At 37.5% G+C, this 18,764-nt stretch overlaps 1 protein-coding gene and 1 long non-coding RNA gene across 4 annotated transcripts in view; one reads left to right on the top strand and one right to left on the bottom strand.

Moving 5' to 3' along the window:
- Positions 1 to 14,327, top strand: part of LOC141380491 (uncharacterized) — a 60,868-nt gene extending 46,541 nt beyond the window's left edge. For both annotated transcript variants that reach the window (XR_012398509.1, XR_012398508.1), the window contains exons 4-6: positions 1,118 to 1,363; positions 11,856 to 12,131; positions 12,502 to 14,327. This is a non-coding gene — a long non-coding RNA (uncharacterized lncRNA). The remainder of the gene's footprint in view (positions 1 to 1,117; positions 1,364 to 11,855; positions 12,132 to 12,501) is intronic.
- klhl17 (kelch-like family member 17) overlaps positions 1 to 18,764 on the bottom strand; it is a 32,547-nt gene that overhangs the window by 8,435 nt on the left and 5,348 nt on the right. For both annotated transcript variants that reach the window (XM_021473681.2, XM_021473682.3), the window contains exons 2-7: positions 15,809 to 16,070; positions 13,627 to 13,748; positions 11,868 to 12,089; positions 1,555 to 1,671; positions 1,120 to 1,333; positions 626 to 770 (exon numbers count right to left, since the gene is read on the bottom strand). In XM_021473681.2, the coding sequence (XP_021329356.1) occupies positions 626 to 770; positions 1,120 to 1,333; positions 1,555 to 1,671; positions 11,868 to 12,089; positions 13,627 to 13,748; positions 15,809 to 16,022 (1,034 nt within the window). In that variant the 5' untranslated portion in view covers positions 16,023 to 16,070. The remainder of the gene's footprint in view (positions 1 to 625; positions 771 to 1,119; positions 1,334 to 1,554; positions 1,672 to 11,867; positions 12,090 to 13,626; positions 13,749 to 15,808; positions 16,071 to 18,764) is intronic.

Below are 18,764 nucleotides of genomic sequence, written 5' to 3'. Positions count from 1 at the left end.
ATGTTTTCATCCACATATTTCGTGCACATTTTGGAATATTACTGGATGAAAATGCCCCCAAAAAATTATTAAAATATTTTAATGCATCAAAATGCTAGGCAAATATAAAATGGAAACACATTCATCAAATACATGCTTATCAAAAGCATGATGTTGTCTCAACAGATCATGTGAAAGGCTAAATGGACTACCCAGCAGGTACACCACACCTCAGGTTTTATTTTAGTGTTTCAGAACTGCCTTGGCCTAAAGTCTGTCATTGCATTTATTTGGTTATGCCCTCCCAGCACTGCACCAGATGATGTTCACAAAAATCAGATCATTTTTGTAAAATATTATATTTAATCAGGCACATTATATTTGAATAACATATGCAATAAATCCCACTGTGATGGATGGATGGATTGATTGAATGATTGATTTGCCAAAAAGATAGATGAGAGAGATGCCCAAAAAAATACCCCTGCAGTGTCTAACCTTATTCACAACTTTGGATAGAAACATAGCTATTGATGCCCCTCATTACACTCTTTTCAAAAGATACCCATAAAGTCTTCAGTTTGGTGTAAAAAAAGAAAATAGCAGTTACTGGTCTGCCAAAAACAATGCTTTAAGCTCTGCATACCCGCCCACAGCATAGAGCTTGTTTCCAATGGCGGCCACTCCGACTCGAGCCCGCCGTGTTGACATGGATGCAACCATGTGCCAGCGGTCTGTCCTGGTATCATAGGCCTCACAGTCTCCATGAATAGCAAAAAGACTGCCCCCACCTGAAAGACACACAGGAATGTGACATTTAAAGGTTGTATATCATGAAAATATGGATTTTTTTTCATCTTTAAGTGCTATAATCAGGTATCTGGTTTATCTATTAACAAAAAGGGACAACCTATCAACTTTGGGACAACTTTGTTTTAGTAAGACCTTTTCTGCATGCAATAGGAAAAACACAAAATTCTGATTTTGAGCCCCTTGTGACAGAGGAAGGTGACCTTACTATATATTCCCACCCCTTAATCTACATATTTACTAGAAAGGGGGCATATTATGTCACCTTTAATTCAAGCTCACAACATAACAGACAGGTGCATGTGTGTATTTTTTTGTAATTTTACAGACCTACGGCAAACAGAACTGGGCTGGCTCCTTCGCAGCGGCGTGGTCGTGTACGACTGTTACTGAGCACACCCCTCTGCTCGGGCATCAGGTGATACTTCAGCGCCTCGATCAGCAGGTCTTTGCACTCAGAGTGGTGACGTACCAGCAGCTCCGTATCCACGTTACTCATCAGGAAGTCCCGTGTAAGCAGGGGCAGACGCACACACTTCATCAGCTAAAGAGACGTGGATGGAAATAGTAAGAGGTAAGATGTGTGTGTGTGTGTGTGTGTGTGTGTGTGTGTGTGTGTGTGTGTAGAAAGGATCAGAGAATACAAAGGATGGGAATACAGAAACGAGTATCGAGTTGCAGGCACATAATCCTTTGTAAGCATTAATCCTGTGATTCACGGTGATGTTGCTAAAAGCGCATTTTGACAGGCAGAATCGCACCCACCCGCGGCACGTGTTGCCTCCGCCCATCAATGTCATGCTTGACCCAGCTCAGCACAGCCCTGTACACCTCCTCCTCTGATGGGACATTCAGGTTATCGCTAGAGATCAGATCCAGCACCTGCACACATCACAAAATTAAAGGAGATCTGATTACTCAGGATTCAGTCGAGCTGAAATGTTTACATGACATTCTGAAAGAAGGTGTATTTTTAAATTATTATGTAATATGTTGTTTAGTACAGATGTGCTTAGCTTTAGACCTAAAAGGTTTTGGATGTGTTCTGCAAATTATAATGTCAAAAAAATATCTCTGTTTAAACAAGTTTTTAAATATTACATTGATCAACTTAATTACATTAATTCCCTAATTAGTTGACATAAATAATATCACATTAGTATTAAATTAAAAAAAATATATATTTTAAAAAGAAAACATTAAAAAAAACCTACTTTAGTATAATATATCAATACATTTACACTCACTGGTCAGTTTATTGGGTACACCTGTTTAACTGCTCGTTAATGCAAATTTCTAATCAGCCAATCACATGGCTGCAACTGAATGCATTTAGGGATGTAGACATGGTCAAGATGATCTGCTGCAGTTCAAATCGAGCATCAAAATGGGGAGGAAAAGTTATTTAAGTGACTTGGCATGGTTGTTGGTGCCAGACAGGCTGGTCTTTGTATTTTTTAGAAACTGCTGATCTACGGGGATTTTCACACACAACCATCACTAGGATTTACAGAGAATGGTTCGAAAAAGAGAAAATATCCAGTGATTAGTAGTTTTGTGAGCACAAATGCTTTGTTGATGCCAGAGGTTAGAGGAGAATGGCCAGACTGGTTCCAGCTGATAGAAAGCAACAGTAACTCAAAAAAACCACTCGTTACAACCGAGGTATGCAGAAGAGCAACTCTGAATGCACAACACTTCTAACCTTGAGGCAGTTAGACTACAGCAACATAAGATCACATCGGGTGCCACTCCTGTCAGCTAAGAATAGGAAACTGAGTCTACAATTTGCACAGGCTTACCAAAATTGGACAATAGAAGATTGGTTGCCTGGTCTGATGAGTCTTGATTTCTACTGTGACATTTGTATGGTTGGGTCCGAATTTGGCATCAACAACATGAAAGCATGGATCCATCCTGCCTTGTATCAACAGTTCAGGCTGGTGGTGGTGATTTAATGGTGTGGGGGATATTTTCTTGGCGCTCTTTGGACCCATTAGTAGCAATTGAGCATCGTGTCAATGCCACAGCCTAACTGATTATTTTTGCTGACCATGTTCCATCCCTTTATAACCATAGTGTACCCATCTACTGATAGCTGCTTTCAGCAGGATAACACACCATGTCATAAAGTGAGAATCATCTTAGACGGGTTTTTGAACATGACAATGAGTTCACTGTACTCAAATGGCCTCCACAGTCACCAGATCTCTCAATTCAATAGAGCACCTTTAAGGATGTGGTGGAACGGGAGATTTGCATAATGTGCAGCCAACAAATGTGTAGCAACTGCATGATGTTATCATGTCAATATGGACCAAAATCTCTGATAAATATTTCCTGTACCTTCTTGAATATATGCCATGAAGGACTAAGGCAGTTCTGAAGGCAAAAGGATGTCCAACCTAGTACTAGTAAGGTGTACCTAATAAAGTGGCCAGTCTTTGTACACTACAGTTCAAAAAGTTGGGATCTGTGTGACATTTTAGTGTAGATATTTTTATTTATTACTAAATTGTGTGATTTCCAGGAGGTGATGTGTAGTGTTGCCTGACCTTTCAAAAATCATTTTAATTATTTCTTATTATTGGTGCTTAAAATAGCTTTGCTGATTCACTTTTTTGTGGAAGCTGTGGTGATTCTTTAATGAATAGAAAATTTAAAAAGTACATTGTTATGAGACTGCCTTTTACTGCATCTTCTGTTGAATATATATATATATATATATATATATATATATATATATATATATATATATATATATATATATATATATATATATAGAAACAATTATATGAACAATAGTATAAATTTATTTAAATTAAATTTAACTTGCACAATATTATAAAATAGTATTATATTATATAATGTTCACATGTTTGTTAAATTATGGAAAATATCAAATCACAGCAAAAATCATTGTAAAAACAGCCGCCTATATTTAATGAACTCACTCAAAAAATATTGCTGTGTTTGGCAGCATCAATAACATGTCAACAATTGGGTGAACCAATAGTGCTGAGTGAGTTTCAAACTAAACAATAGCAGACAGGGAGGTGGTGGAAGGGCTGATAAGGGTTGTCTGGGAGACCATTATCATTATTTTTGCAAATCCACTTGCGCCCGTTAGCAGAAATTGCACACACAAGCTTTTTTGTGTGTGATTAGACCAGCTACAACATAGACAGATGTTTTAAGAATTACAACCCAACTGACCAGCCACACAGCTGCTGGAGGCAAATGTAATACCATCATCCAATCTAATACACACACAGAAGCGCTACAGCAACCTTTGCCGCTTTCCTGTCACCGACTGTTTGTTTATTTGGGGCAGAGGGCAAAGTTAACATGGCTACAAGCATTTCCGAGGTCCACCGGGTTAAATATGGGGTCAGTGGGAGCCTCGAGCTTGAAACAGCTGTTAGGAGTGAGAGAAAGTCACAGACAGAAAGAGAATTCAGGTCGGATGTCATCAGCCAGCCCATGCTTATGTTTCTCTCCAATCAGTGTCTGAACAGCAGGGGGATTTCATGAAATCACGCAAGCGTTTAAAGCACAGAGACACTAATACCAGCGGCACTCCGATTATTTAAAAAAACGCTCTTCTGCGCAGAGAGCGGATTAGGGCTGATGAAATTAGTGGCGTATGAGAAAAGGGGCTGCTCTCTCCTGATTAGCTGTCTCAGCTTCTCACCGGAGTAGTGCTGTCACGGTATATATGGGGGCATGATTGACACTGTATTGAAGGTGCTGCTGACACAGAGAGCACTTTTATCAGTGTCATCGCTGTGCAATTCGTTTTGACATATTTGCTTTGGCGAGCTGAAGAAGAGGTCAAGGTTTGGTTGATTAGCATGGTCCGGTTAGCTCCTGCTGATAGATGCTATTATTGTACTATATCATCCTTTGCCAAAAAAAACCAATCATGTCTCTCCATTCACAGCCATTCAAATGTTTCTGAGTCTTTATGAATTACATACATTCTAAAGCACAGCATACTTTAAAAAAAAAAGTTTGAAAAAGACAGGATCCAAATTTGTGAAAACTTTCTGAAACGGCCCAGCTATTGGTATGAAAGGGATAGGTGAATCATATATGAAAGGGATAGGTGAATTGTCATAAGTTACTAATCCTTCATACGTGACTGCTATTGAACAAAAAAAAGATATTTTGAACAATGTAGGAAACCAGTACCCATTGAGTTCTACTGTATTTTTTTTCCTGGCAACGGTGTCACAACATGCATTACAATATGCGATGTAATCATGCAATATTTAAATCAAAGATAATAGTTCATTAATATAAACAGTTTCTTAGTAAACTACAGCTCTTTGTAGAAAGAGTGGGGGGGGGGGGGGGGGGGTGGGGGGTGCGTAGTGATGTTGTAATATTGATGACTGTACTATGGACTGGGTTTCTGGCGACACGGCGATCAGATACTACACTAAAGTTGACGACCAGGGGGTGTTAAATTTGGTGGCGGGAGATGTGTCTGAAATATGGGGGACTCCCGGGAAATGTTGTCCAGATGAAGGCCAAAGGGACCCTTTCAGCCATAGCAAGAGAAGTTTGTCATTTCAAATCTGCGATTTCTAGAATATTGCATTGTAGGGCTGTGGAATTAATCGAAAATCCGATTTCGATTTTAGCATCTAACGATTATGAAAAACCATTAATCGACATAAATGATTACTGCATCATATACCGCCCCCTTTCCAGTTGTACACATTGTTGCTCTTAAAAGTGCGAAAGACCGCTTCGTGTGTGTGTGGCGTGCACACACAGAAGCATGCAGTCAGCATTCAATCTCATTCGAGCACACAGACAACCAGAGCGCACACATCCAAAGTCAGTAACGTGAGCGCTTTAATAGTCAAATAGGTGTCAAAACGCGGTGTTTAGTAATTATTCATATTGACCCTCATTTGTGTAATAAACAAACGAGTTGAGAATCAAAAGACACGTGAAAGCGAAACCATTAGACTTAAGGACTTTTGTAGCTAAAGTGTTTTTCTTACGGTGAAGATGCTTAAAACAGTTTGTTTCATATTTTTATTCTATTGTATTTATTTCTCTTATCTTTGTGGAAAATAACTGTATATATGCAGTTGAAGTCAGAATTATTAGCCCTCCTGAATATTAGCAGCCCTTTTCCTCCCATTTTTCCGCCCATTCCTCCTTAATGGAAAGAAGATTTTTTTATTTCTGAACATAATAGTTTTGATGTCTCCTTTCTAATTACTGATTTCGTTTATCTTTGCAATGACGACAGTACAAAATACAAGCATTCAGATTAAAGAGCAATTCAAAGGCTTAATTAGGGTAATTAGGCAAGTCATTGTATAACAGTAGTTACTTCTGCAGACAATCAAAAATATATATTGCTTAAGGGAGCTAATAATATTGACCTTAAAATGGGTTTCAAAATATTTAAAACTGCTTTTATTCTAGCCAGAATAAAACAAATAAGCCTAGAGGAAAAAATGTTATAGGAAATACTTTTAAAATTTTTTGCTCTGTTAAACATCTTTTTGGGAAATTTTTTTTTTTTTTTTAATTCTCAGGAGCGTTAATAATTTTGACTTCAACTGATAATCGTTTTGAATAATCGTGATTACAATTATGACCAAAATAATCATGATTATGATTTTTCCCAAAATCGAGCAGCCGGAGCATATTGTAATGCCACTAGCTCATGCCAGTCCCCTTGAAAAGGTTGGTCATTCATGAAAGACAAATTAAAAGGAGGACTAGAAAATACCCTCTGAACAGGGTAAAGATGTCTCGGCATTAGGGGTGTGGTGACCTACCCTGGCCTGGTCTCATGGTTCGGTTTGATATGATGATGCAGAAAGATGCATTGATAATGCATTCCATCTACAATTTTCAGTTTTACTACATGTACTGTATACAATTTTTTTCATTGTTGTGCAATGAAATATAGCGTTACTAACTGACAAGGAAACACGCACGGACAGTGCTTTACATCATTCATTCATAGAAAGAACAGCCAGAAAAGGGGAAACTGATGGATTTGTGCTGAATAGTAGCATCATTGACCCATCACAATGTACAGTAAGGTACCTATTACTGTCAGTATGTTTGTGTGCTCTTTAAAAATGACTGAAAAACAGCTGCGGGTAAAGTATATTGATCGCAAGTGCTCAGTTTGTGATCATATCAAGGTTTTGTTCTGTTGATTTGTAATTTCAAATATTCGTAGCTTGAAATAGATGGAAATATGAAGTTCAGTAAAGTTAGCAACAGATTCACAGATTCGTATTTGCCAGATCAATAACTCATGTCATTATTACCTATTCGCTATTAGTATGACTGCTGTTACTATGACGAAGGCTCAAACAGAGCAGTGCTCATAATATCGAGCTAAAAAAAAAGAGAAAAAGACAGCTGTTAAACAACCTGCTTTGTATTTTTGTAGGACACACAGTTTAGATCTGTTTAGGGTAAGAGGTGTGAGTTATTGCCGACGGTTTATCACTGAATATCAGGAATATCAAAACAAAACCAACTTAGCTCCGCTCCTTTAGTGCACAGTGTATAGTGTATAGTGTGACATTTGGGACGCAGCTATTGTGTTTCACTGCTAAGCTAGTGGGAGAGCTTTTTACAGTGTGCCTTTAGCAGTGACACAGGATATTGAGTTCTATGGTACCTCCATGGTCAGTTAAAGACTCACAAGCAGAGAAATGTGTCCAGGTGTAGGCTTTTAAAAATAGTTACAATGCCTTGATTACTTGCATGTGCACCTTGCCTCCTTTGCGATAGTATGCTACTTGCACAAATGTACTGCAACATATGTCAGAAAACCCTCAGTACATCAATACTGGTTTTAGTCTGTAATTTCAGACTATAACCAGAAGTCTGAAATCTAAATTTTGATTATAGACTATAACCAGTAGTCAAACAAATCTGAATTTTGACACCATTACTTGGCGTACTGTAACTTGATTTGTTTTAAATGAATTTGGGCTAAAACCCTGCTCTGAGTGATCAAACCTCTCATCAACAGGACAAAAATCTAAACTAACCTTTCCCACAGAGCATGTTGTGTGGACAGAAAAATGGTCTAAAGGTTACTTTAGATATAAAAGCAAGTTTAAATCATTTAGATCTGATGGAAAACATGTTTGTCAGCAAACGGATGAAAGACTGAACCCCAAGTGTGTAAAATAAGTCAGTGAAAAGTGGAGAAGGAAGTGTAATGGTTTGAGTGTGCAGCTACAGTTAGTAAGGGAGGCTTGAGCCATTAATAATGTAATGTTAGAAAGAGGGAGATTAAGTGTGTGTGACATGACATATATGTTTCCCCGTCTCCTGCCTTTTACCTCACAGGTTAGGATAGCCGCAAGTCACAATGCTTTTACAGCTCTGCTGATTAAACAAGTCTGTTCCTAGAATCCCCATAAGCAAATATGTCAGAATCTGAACCGCGTGCTTCTGATTGACCAGTCAAACATATGCAATAGAGATGAATGAGTACACTAACAGCTTTCTCCAGACCAGAGTTGTGTTTGTCTTTGTAGAGGATCAGGGTTGTTTTAAAAGCCAGGATGTGACCGGCCTTCCTGTAGTGAAGGTCAAAATAGCACAGATCATTTCTTTCCTCAGACGAACTCAAGAGAATCAAGACTTCCCTGACGGCAGAGCGCAAGAGACTCTGTTTTTAAAAAGCCCAAGGCCAGTGTGACAGGAAGTGGTGTCAGTGACATATATAATTAGACATCCGTAGCCAAAACCATTTTTCCTCCAAGGCCTGTTATGGCTCAGCTCCTCAACACTCAACATGCATCATTTAACAGATACACTTTACACCCATCTTTTTATGCTCTCAATGAATCTATTCTTGAATACGCTCTTGGATCAGAGCTTCTTCGTCAATTATTACAGTCTGAATGCTTTATTACACTGGGCCATTAAGACTGGTCCTGCAATCATGTACACTTATATAGTGCTATTTTGTCATTTTAAAGCATGACAGCCATAGTTCACACTTTTTATTATATATAATAAATAATATTGTAAAAAGAAATCTGTGCTTCACAGAAGACAGCAGGATGAGTGAGGGTACATTAACACAACAATGGTGTACTAAAAATGGAAAGGATTATCCTTTGTGTGTGGGTGGGTGTGTGTGTGTTTTAAGTTTTACATACAGACAACAATGCTGTCAAAATAATCCCAAAAAATGACAGTATTTGGAATGTCGGACATTCAACGCGTCATTTATTATTTCTGGGAATAATATTTCTAAAGGAGCTGTTGACATGGAAATGAACCCATTTTTGGTAAAAGCACAAACAAAACAATGGTAAAAATAAAATAAAATAAAAAAATCTGAAAAATTAGTTATTTGTATTTATAGTGAAATGACACTAAGAGAAAGTACTGAACTCCTGAGAAATGTATTTAATACTTTATATAAAAGACTTTTGTGGTTATGGCAGCTTAAAGACACCTCTCATATGGAGAATGAAGTCATATATCTCAGGTTTGATTATTTTTCAAACACTTGAACAAAGTGTAAAAATCTTGAAGGTTCTGTGGGTCTTGTCTATCAAATCTGAACTTTATTTTGTATTTTCTATTGGATTTAAGTCATGTGATTTGCTGGCCCATTCTACAGCTTGAAGCATTTAAGAGTTTTCTTGGCTGTGTTTTGGATCGTTGTCTTGCTTAAATGCCACCCTGGTTTCATCTTCATCATCTTCGTAATGTAGATGAGCAAGGGCAGAGGGTTGCTGAATATCCAATGAGAGATTTCAGATGTTGTCTAGGCTTTCACTTCCTTTCTACTCCTCCCTTTCTTCATGTGTTCAATACCTTTCTACCTGCGTCATTTAAAGGGTAACGAAACACCAAAACACATTTTTTGAGCTGTTGACAGTTGTATATGTGTCCTACGCAGCTAAAAACACTATTAGGACACATATATTTCACTAAAAAGTGAAAATTGGTTGTTTTTGCGTTATTTCGACCAACTTCGTACTTCTGGTTCGAAACAAAATTTTTAAGCTGCGTTATAGCCATGAGATCTTAGCATGTATTGCAGCGTGTAGACTGGACGTCTGTGCCAGAGTGTCCCGTATTACGTCTCTGAGTGTGTTGCATTCATTCATGAGTAAGGCTTGGTTCAAACCAATCAGTGCGCTCCATTATGTATGCGCTGCAACTTCATTAATATGCATGCTAGCTTTCTTAGACTGTACCTGAAACAGTGTTCAGACGGCAGAGAGATAACACACGTTGTGTTGCCAAAAGTTGTGGGAAAAGAATAACAATTGTTTGGAGATACGAGTCGCGAGTCTTGCTTTCATAATGTGAAGGTTTTGTTTCATTTTCTCTCTATGAGAGCGCTGCTGGACTCACGTGTGGATCGCGACGCGTGGCAGAAATGTGTTTTTTTAGAACATTTTTTACTCGAGAGCTTTTCTCAAAAATGGTGAGATCCGGATTTGCTGCTCATCTCCTTTAAAAAAGACGCAGCTCCAGTATGAGCTCATTGTCCTGTCTACAGATTCAATAAGTGTGTGCGATCAGCGACCTTTCTTTTTTCATTCAGATAGCAAAGTTAAAGTTCGTATGGTCAGCAGTACTCTTTCAGTGTTTAAAGACAGACCTTAGTCAAAATGATTTCTAAGTTACTTAGTTTACACTACGTTAATATCACTACAATATTGAAAGATCCGTTGTAAATGCTGCTCTCTGTGTGTAAACATGTAAACATTGTAAGCAAACTATTGCCGACCGTCGTGTTGAATTTTCGCCGCACTTTGTGACAGAATAGTCTACACACGCCTGGCTTTCTGACCTACCGAGTGCATCTGAGTTGCAGAGAAATGCAGAGGCTTTTTTCTCTTATACGACATGAGGTATCAAACTTAAACAGGCTTTCTCCCCTGCGTGTGTGTGTTTGTTTTTCTTCGGTCAACAGCGCGTGCCCAAATGGTAACTCTCATTTTTATTCAAACCCTGCCCATTTTTCCTGACTTTTTCCAAACTAGAGGTGTGAAAACATCCTGCTGAAACGGGGGTTTCATGGCCCTTTAATTTTATTACACATAACTTTATTTGTAATTAATATGTTTTCTTTGCATATATGGATATTTAGTTGTTACCAACATCTGGTGAAAATATCAAGTCAACAGCACCTTTAGAAATATATTTTCTGAAAAAAGAAATGGTGACATGTTCAGTATTTTTCCTCCACTGTAAAATCTCAAAAGAAAAAAAAAAAGAGTTTCCTTAATTTTAAAATGGAAATAGAATTACGCAAAAGTATTATAATGAGATATGCAATGTTTGATTAGTTTTACAATACTGCAATGTCTGCATGAACACTTTGAATATGCAGGACTTTTGCCATGCAGCCCACGTGCGTAGTGGAAAGCAAACGCCAAAAGAGGCAGATATCAATGATGAAAATGATTTTATCAGAAAATGCTTACCAAATGTTTATTAAAATGCCTCAAATGTTTAGTTTACAATACCTATAGTTTTGTTTTACCAGTTGATTTGTTTTATAGAACCTAATAATTAATGTTTATGAGTTTCTTTAAGCATATGTTTTTAAATGATTTACATAAAAAATCACTTTGCCTTTAAAATTTATTTTCAAAAATATTGTAATAAAGAAAGAGTAGTCCAACACTTATGTACCTTTTTTATGAGAACAATTGTGTACCTTCATTTTAATTGTACCATAAAAGGTACAGAACAGTATCTTAAGAGGTCTTTTCTGTTCCATATAAGGTACAACTTTTACAAAGGTACAAAACTGTTCCTTAAGGAACATTATTTGTACCACCGTGCACCTTTTTTTCTTAGAGTGTATACATGATGTTTTCACAAAATCCCATTTTTGTTGTTTTTACATAGAATTTTTTTACATTAAAAATGTTTTTAGTTAAAAAAATAATGTGAGACAAAACAGCCAAAAATAAGCCTGAAACAAACAGTAAAACTGAAATACAAATGAATGAAAAATTATTGAAATGACAGAATTGTCATTTTTAGATTAAATTGAATTATACCCTACTGTCCCAAAGCAGATCACTCACCTGTTTGAGAGGCAGCAGCATGAACTCCTCAGTTTTGGATACCTCTACAAAGTGCTGCAGGACGTACTTATGAGCTGACTTAAGAAGGTCGCTGCAGGAGTGAGTGTCTGCAAAGCCGCGGATGCCCAGGCAGTTTGAGGGGTCCAGCTGGCTGAGGAGGAATTTACAGCAGGCATCTCTCACTCCATTGAGCTGCAGAAGACTTGCTGCCGGCAACAGGGTCTGCTCCAGACAAGATACAGAGGGTCAAACAAAACTCATGTTGTAAGACATCATCAAACTCATTTACATCATTTTTAAAAAAATCAGTATTTGTGTACGATTTTCACAGTACTTCTCATGCTCATGCAAATATGTCTGATATAATCTGTCAATCCATATCCTTTGCAAATATTTGAGAAATACAAGAAAATGACAGCCGGCGTCTTTCTGTTCTTTCATGACTTAAATCGTTTGCTTAGTTTCATTTGGTGTTTGTTCTTGTGCTCTGATTCATAGCCAAACAGCCAATCAGATTACACCTCTTTTAACTAATTCTACACACTGTCAGCTAGGTGTCTCCAATTAATTATTAAATTAATCATTTCAAACACCGATAGAAAAGATTGAGCCTGTCTCATCCTTCAACTTCCAGGGGACCCACATCTCAAAGGACCTTTCCTGGACCACCAACACCTCCAGTCTGGTCAAGAAGGCTCACCAGCAACTATTTTTCTTAAGGCAACTAAAGAAGAACCAGCTTTCATCAGCCGTCTTGGTGAACTTCTCCCACTGCACAATAGAAAGCATCCTGACCAACTGCGTCACAGTCTGGCATTTAAGCTGCTCTGTTGCTGAGCATAAGGCACTGCAACGGGTGGTGACAACTGGCCAACGCATCACAGAGACCAGCCATAGAGGACATCCAGAAGAAACACTGTCTGTGCAGAGCACGCAATATTCTTAAGGATTCCTCTCACCCTGCTCACAGACTGTTTTCACTCCTGCCTTTCCGACTGGCGCCTCATGCTCCCCCGGACAAAAACCAGCAGACTGAGGAACATATTTGAATTGCATTATTGTATTTCTTTTGATCATTTGATTGTTAGCATGAATGCAAGATTTGCATTATACAATTAACATTACATTAGTTTACTACTAACCTGTGGAAAGTTGGGGCTAATCTAATGATTTAGCCTAATGTGAATAAGACAATAATATGATTAAGGTGTTTACACAAGTTGCTTTTTATATGTTCCTTTCATAAGCCTGTTTTACATGATGTAGGGCAGGGCAATTCAATTAGTTTGTCATGGGGGCCGGTTCATGAAAAGCATCCCAAACGAAGGGCCGGAGAGATATGACTTGCTATAAAAGTGATGACATAACTGCATATAAAAGCCCATATGCTGTATTTTTGCTCCTTAAGACACCCATGTTGGCTTTTTCTACATTCAAATGTTAATATATTGTATTTTGAAACTAGACTTTTTTTTTAACAAACATTTAAATGTTGTATTTCAGAGCCACATGTCCCACATATTTTTTTGACCGCATCTTTAGTCTAATGTAGTCAAATTGTAGTAAACTACAGTAGCTGCCGCATACAAATGTGTTCTTTTGAAACATCCCAGGTGTCAGAAGACCTTCATTTGCAAAGACGCAAATTGTACATTTGCATAAACCACACCATCTTGTTCAACAAACAAGATTACAACCTGATACACAGTAATTGTGAGTTATACAGTTTGCTCTTTAAATGACACTAAAGGAGACGTACCTGCACATTGCCTTCTCCTACTACGATCTCAGCGGTGTAAGCGTACTGCACCAGCTGCTCCAGAGCCTGAGGGTCAATGTCATGCAGGGTCACATGGGTCTGACGACTCTCTGACATCTCATCTGCACACAACACACACAGCAGTTTCATCAAACTGTGAAATGCAATTGATGTTTCAGAAGAACGCAGTTTCCCAGGGGGGCTGATGATGCTGTAATGAACCATTCACACATACAGTGTTCTTTGGAGGCCGCTGAGTGACTATACGATTTGTTGAAATTGACGTTCATATTATAAAGTTATTGGTGCTGCTCCACTGGCAAAAGCTTTCGAAAATGAAATCACAAATGTGGTGAACTTCATTTTGGGGTATCTTTATTGCTGAACGCTAGAAGTTACAGCTTAATTACTGTATTTAACCGTATCAGGTGGTGGTCACGGTCTGTGTTTATTTGCATAAATATTTGCATAAACACTGCTCGATTTTGTTGCACAGCCATCGTTCAGTAAAGTCTATAAGACAGGAAATCACTGTGAATAAATGACCCTTGAAACCATAGTTGTCGTTATTAACTAAAATGATTAAAAATGGTTTGTTAATTGAAATTATTTTCACAAATTTTACCTTTGTAATTGATTGAAATTATAAATACATTGAATATATATCTACCTATTAAAGAGCCATGAAACCCCCCTCTTTCGGTTCAAGTCTTTCTCTGGAGGATTTTAAACATATGGCGAACACGGCAGCACGGATAGGCGATGTGCCTGAATGGTAACAAACTCAACTGATAAAAGAAAAAGCCGCCATTCTCCAATTCTCATACAGCTCTCCTGACAAAAATGCTTGCTTGCTGTAAACCAACAGCTTTGCTGTATCAGCCTAGACAGAATTGCGGGAAAAACCCTGGGGTTCATGGAAACAAACACATACGACCCATGCTGCGAGCAGAAGCAGTCTTACCCATTCATTGGGTCTCACAGCCTGGCAGGTCTGCCTTGGCTTCGGAAAGCACATGCTTTCATGAATAATTAAGAAGCAGGGTCTTCTCATAGGATAAGAAAACTCAGCTATAAATATTAGTGAGAAACCGATGCGTCATTACTTAACTAGCAGATGTGTGCTACATCACGTGCTACTATTTTGATCCTGCCCAAAAAATTATTTTAAAGCCGGAATATGAAATTAGCTGACAAAAGCTCAAAATTATCCAGTTTTCCCCACAATTAAAGCTAACAGGTGCTAGCGTTGTCTTAACTGATGCTCAAACAGACACATATCTGTTTAAATTTAAAAAAAGGTACTCCAGAGTGTCTTGAACCTTTTATGAAATATCGAAATATATGAATTCGATTTCAAAATAACTCAATTACTCAAAGTAAAATTATATTAAAACTAAACTAAGATGATAATTCAAGATATTAATGAATACTACATATAAAAACTCCTTAATTGCTAAAATTCAATTTTCTTTGAAGACTCTTGATGTATTTTATACAAATGACTTTATTTAAAATTATTACTTAAACATACTGAAAATAACAATACTTCATCTTTAATTTCTGCAGTTGTGTAATGTCATTTTAGATCATTTTTATACTTTTTTTTCTATTTAGATTTCTTTTCATCATATTTGGGCAGACAGAGTAATTATTTGGGTTTCACTCAAAGTTAGTACAAATCAGTCAAGAGTTACGAGTTAATGTATGTTTAGTAACTGTTAGTTTTAGTATGAACAATGGAGTTGAAATCATTGCTTTGTAAGTAGACCTAGTGTATGGTAAGTTCAGAAGAGTCACGGCTCTAAAAAGCCCACACTGTCCTGACTCATACCATCACACTCTAGTCTGAGGTGCAGCGGGACTGACGAGCAGTAGGAAAAACCAGAAACCTGCTGACCTGAGACCAGGACAAAGAAGAGAATAAAGCATGGAACAAAAAAAATCATTAAGTGATGACAAAAGACAGGAAGGAAGGAAAGGCTTGAGAAGGAAGCTGAGGTAATGTACACATTGAAAATAAACACAACACAATACACAATACATCTTAAAGTGTAAAAATGTGTTTTTGAGACTTTTAAGTCATGTGTGTTTGTTATGTATACACAGAAATTCATCTTTTAAAGAACGACAGTACAGGCAGAAAAAAGTAATAATAACTGCAATTCAGAAAAGGACCTACTTGTAAACATGGCATGGAAGTATGGACTGCAGGAGGCCAGCACCACCTTGTGCGCCTTAATCTCCTTGTTGGCCACATGGAGTACGATATCGCAGAGCAGGCCACGCTGCCGCATGCGGTTCATGGACACGAAGGAGTCGTGGTAGTGGCGCTTGGAGTTGTGCGAGATGCTGTGGCCATCCCGGTTCAGCAGCTGCATACCTCCCTCCATCATGCCGGTGCTCTCCAAGGCCAGCTGGAGCCTGGGCCTCACTCTAAAATGCTACATGAAGAGAGAAATGCATGCTATAAATCAAACAAGGCATTTCAGTGCCACTGAGGTAAGGCAATTAGTTGGTATAACTGCAGTAGTTGGTATTACTGGCTGTACAGTATATGCATTATTTTCCATGTTTATTATAGAATTAAAAAAAAAACATGTAGTTCAAAAATACAGCTGCAAAGCGCAGTGCAGCAAGAGAAGACTTCATTGATCACATGTTGAGAGAAAAGAGCGATGATTATAGTGGAGGATTTGGTGTGCTAAAGATTGATCTTTAGCCAGTGTCTTGTGTTGTAATGTGCAGTTGGAAGCTCTGCTCTCTATACACAAAGAATGCCTGATTCATTGCAATTCAAAAAGCTAACGTGAAGTGAAAAATGACCAAGCAATCAAAAACATTTTCACTGCATTTACAGTTCTCTGATTATGAACCATTCATGAAACCATGTAATTCAACAAAAGTTTTTTTTTTTTTACAGTAATATGCAAATGTGTAATATCCCATGTTTATGTGATAACAATATTTGTTTTTATTAGCAATTTGGTTAATCATTTATTTATGTAAGGATCATGCTAAAATAAACAGGTTAATCTACTTCAGGCTTTTAAAAAATGTCAAGTTGCAAACAATGGGCTTTATGCAAAGCTAGTGCTTTTCAGCCAGTGATAAACTTCCGGTGAAATGGTTATGGGACTATTTTCAATTTCATCATAAGGTTCCCTTTCCAGCATCAATGTTGTAATGTAATTGAGATACAATCGGTTAAATAGATTTAAGCATTCATTTAGTTCAGGGTATATGCAGTAATCCTAAAGGTGGTTTCAATACATTTTTAAGACTTTTTAAAAACCTTCTTAGAAAATTTAAGACCTCATCGCCACTTCAAGTTTTAATCAGTATCAAACCTTTAACTTAATAACCAGTTGAAGTTAAATAAATAAGTTGAATGGTTGTGCTACATTGATCTCAAATAAGCTTGAAACAATAAATTACACAGTTGTTTTTAGCGACAGACATCAGTCAACGTTTAAACTCATCTTTCTCCAACCAGGAGTAAACAAACTTACATTTTGCCATCTGTTTCACTATATGTGAAGAGCGTCACATCACCTTCCAGCCTTTGTTGCAAATTACATGACACCACCCAGATTGCAATGGATACAAATCGCGTGGATCGAGCACGCCTTTGTTAGTATCAGAAGGAAAATAAATATATTTATGCTTTTTTTGGGTTCAAATACTTTGGAAAACGCTTGAGCAAAATTGAAGATCTCGTAAAACATAATAAAGACTTTTTAATACCTTTTAAGGGCCTTAATTTTCTCATAATTGATTTTTCAACTTTTAATACTTTTTAAGACCACGTGGACACCCTGTTTGTTTAAGGGTGAAACGAGATGAAAGACATCAGCATCAGGCTAGCGCAAAAACTCTTATTGAAAATACTAGGGTAAAATAAATTTCCATATTTTAAAGACATGGTGCGAAAAAAATTTCATTTGTATATTGTCTTTATTGAGTTTTTTCAAGATTTTACAATAATTCAAACCCCTAAACCCAAACTTACCCCAGACAGGATTATAATTTTTAAATAATAATCCTCATTGAAAAATCATAAAAAATAAAAAGAATATATATATATATATATATATATATATATATATATATATATATATATATGTATTAGAGATGCGCGGATGGGCTATTATTTCATCCGGAACCGCATCACAAAACTCATCATCCGTCCGCACCCGCACCCGCCCGTCATCTGCTGACTGAGCTCTTTATTTGAATGGCTTATTCCTTTTTATTATTAAATGAATGTTTCTTTATTGATTATTAGAAAAAAAGAGAATGCCTTTAATGACATGCAGTTAATCCAAACGTGCAAGTCAAATCCAGCATTAATTGACGCTTTGAAGTGACGCTAAACAATACGAGGACGTGTCTTTTCACTTGATTTGATTCCTCGGTTGGTCCTTGAGTCTTTTCCTTGCGTCCTTCCCTCGCATCCTATAGGGTTGGAAAGACGAGGAAAGAAAGCAAAGAAAGGAAACGAGGATACACAAATAAGAAATGAGAAGCACCCCTATAAAGCTCTCAGAATATCAGCAGTGAACTCTGTCTCCAATTGGCGCACAGGGACAAAAATAAATAAATAGCCTAAATTTAACGCACTGTACTGTACAATTTTTTTTTATTATTATTGTAGCCTATAAAACGCATTTTGACACATCATTTCAACATTCAGACGAGAGCGCCTGGCCTCTAATGCGCCCTGCTGCACTGAAGGAGCGCTCGCTCGCAGCACTTGTTGCTGAAATGCATAGAATTCTCTTGGCAAGGTGCTGTAGACGTGGGAATGACTGCCTTGTTTCTCCCAAAAGGAAAGTAGATTTTCCTCTGCTGATCCGTCTATAGGGAAGTTTGTAGATGAAGACTTCTGTACTTCATCCAGAATTAGTGTATCCGATTCCTCCTCTCATTTTGTGAAGTCAGTCCTAGGCTTTTTCGTTGGTGCGCCAGCTATGTGTACAAAAACAGTACAACCGCCCACCACCCGCCCGAATTTAATTAAAATATTATTTTGTCACGTCATCCGCCCGATCCGCGGCTTATCCGCGGTTGTAACCGCCATCCGCGCATCTCTAATATGTATATAAAAAAAAAAAGAATTATGAAAAAATGTAATT

Source organism: Danio rerio, chromosome 23, assembly GCF_049306965.1.
Source record: "Danio rerio strain Tuebingen ecotype United States chromosome 23, GRCz12tu, whole genome shotgun sequence".
Taxonomy (NCBI): Eukaryota; Metazoa; Chordata; class Actinopteri; order Cypriniformes; family Danionidae; genus Danio; species Danio rerio.
This window is presented reverse-complemented; position numbering and strand designations above follow the sequence as displayed.